At 52.2% G+C, this 1,297-nt stretch overlaps 1 protein-coding gene across 1 annotated transcript; it reads right to left on the bottom strand.

The window, feature by feature from the left end:
- Positions 1-273: 273 nt before the first annotated feature.
- C2H21orf140 (chromosome 2 C21orf140 homolog) lies at positions 274-1,035 on the bottom strand. The gene has a single exon (XM_062174921.1). The coding sequence runs from the start codon at positions 1,033-1,035 to the stop codon at positions 274-276; it is 762 nt and encodes a 253-aa protein (XP_062030905.1).
- Positions 1,036-1,297: the final 262 nt, after the last annotated feature.

Below are 1,297 nucleotides of genomic sequence, written 5' to 3'. Positions count from 1 at the left end.
GACTGGGTTAGCCCTGCTCCTCTTGTTGACATAGCCCAGTCTTCAGCATGGCCTTAACGAGATCCAAGACCCGTATTTTACCAAGAAGCTTTAATGAAAGCCCAGGTGGATTCCAAGTACCTTGTTGACATCCTGAGGCCCCTCCCCATCCTCACAGCATCCCTGCGAGGTCCCTACTGCGGTACCTTTGGTGGCAGTGGCCCAGAACGGAGCCCCACAAGGTTGGCGGTAAGGACCATGTGTGTAGCAGGGTCTCGCTGCTTGCTGGGGGAATCACCCTTGGGAAAATTTCCCCAAGTAGTAGTTTTCCCACCTCCGTACTTTGGTAGTTAGTGTTTTCCACTTGCTTGGGCTCATCCTTTCGATCCCTTTGCTGATTAAGTCACTGAACAGTATATACTGGTAAGAATAGACATTGTCATTGGACTCCAGACAAAACTCTCTCCTGTTATTGATGATAAACCATTTCAGAGAAGACCAGGCTGAGTCCAGAGGGTTCAGGTAATTGTAAGGGGAGGGCAGAGAGAGCAGCTCATGGCCATAGGACTTGGCCACGTCTGGACAACAAGCGATGCTGGTTAGGTGGCTGGCTGTGGGCACGTGAGACTGAACCTCGGCGTCTTTGTTTCCCTGTGGCCTCAGCTCATCCTGCCGCCTTCTCTCTTTGACCACGATGGCACACTTCCCATAGGCCTTCTTCAGCACGTCACAGAACTCAAAGAAGACGCTGTCTTCTTGTTTGACACCCAGCTCGTCTCTCAGGAACATCCGGTACCTCCAAGGCACCCACCCTTGACCGCCACCGGCATGCACAATGCACCAAGTTGGAGTTTGCATGAAGTAACCGTTGCTAAAGTCTTCGCCAGTGACAAGGCTTTCCGGGATATCAGTCTCTCCAAAGTACACAGTCCTAAATCCATCGCACTGCAGCAGCCGCAGGGTTTTCAGATACTGGAGACACTGCTTCCCCCTGATGCTATCAAACGGGCTCCTGGCGATGATGGTTTTTAAAAGAGGGTTTGCAAAGTGGCGCATGGTGGCGTCTCCAGTGTGTTTGAAGGCTCACATGTCTCCCTCTGGGGAGGGCTGGCAGTGTAGGATGATGACCTCATAAAAGGCTTTCTTGCAGCGAGCCAGTGCCATAGATACCCTCAGATCTCAAAGCACCATGCAGTGCAAGCTCGGGACAGCTCCCTGTGGCCATTGTGGAGATCTGGGGGTGGCCAACTCTGGAGCGGATGTACCAGCCCATCAGGAAAGTGCTTCCAATTTTATAGATCCGGGAACAATGACAGTT

The sequence above is a fragment of the Lepus europaeus genome, chromosome 2 (genome assembly GCF_033115175.1).
Source record: "Lepus europaeus isolate LE1 chromosome 2, mLepTim1.pri, whole genome shotgun sequence".
NCBI classification, from domain to species: domain Eukaryota; kingdom Metazoa; phylum Chordata; class Mammalia; order Lagomorpha; family Leporidae; genus Lepus; species Lepus europaeus.
The sequence above is the reverse complement of the archived record's forward strand: the minus strand, read 5'-3'. Positions and strand labels throughout refer to the sequence as shown.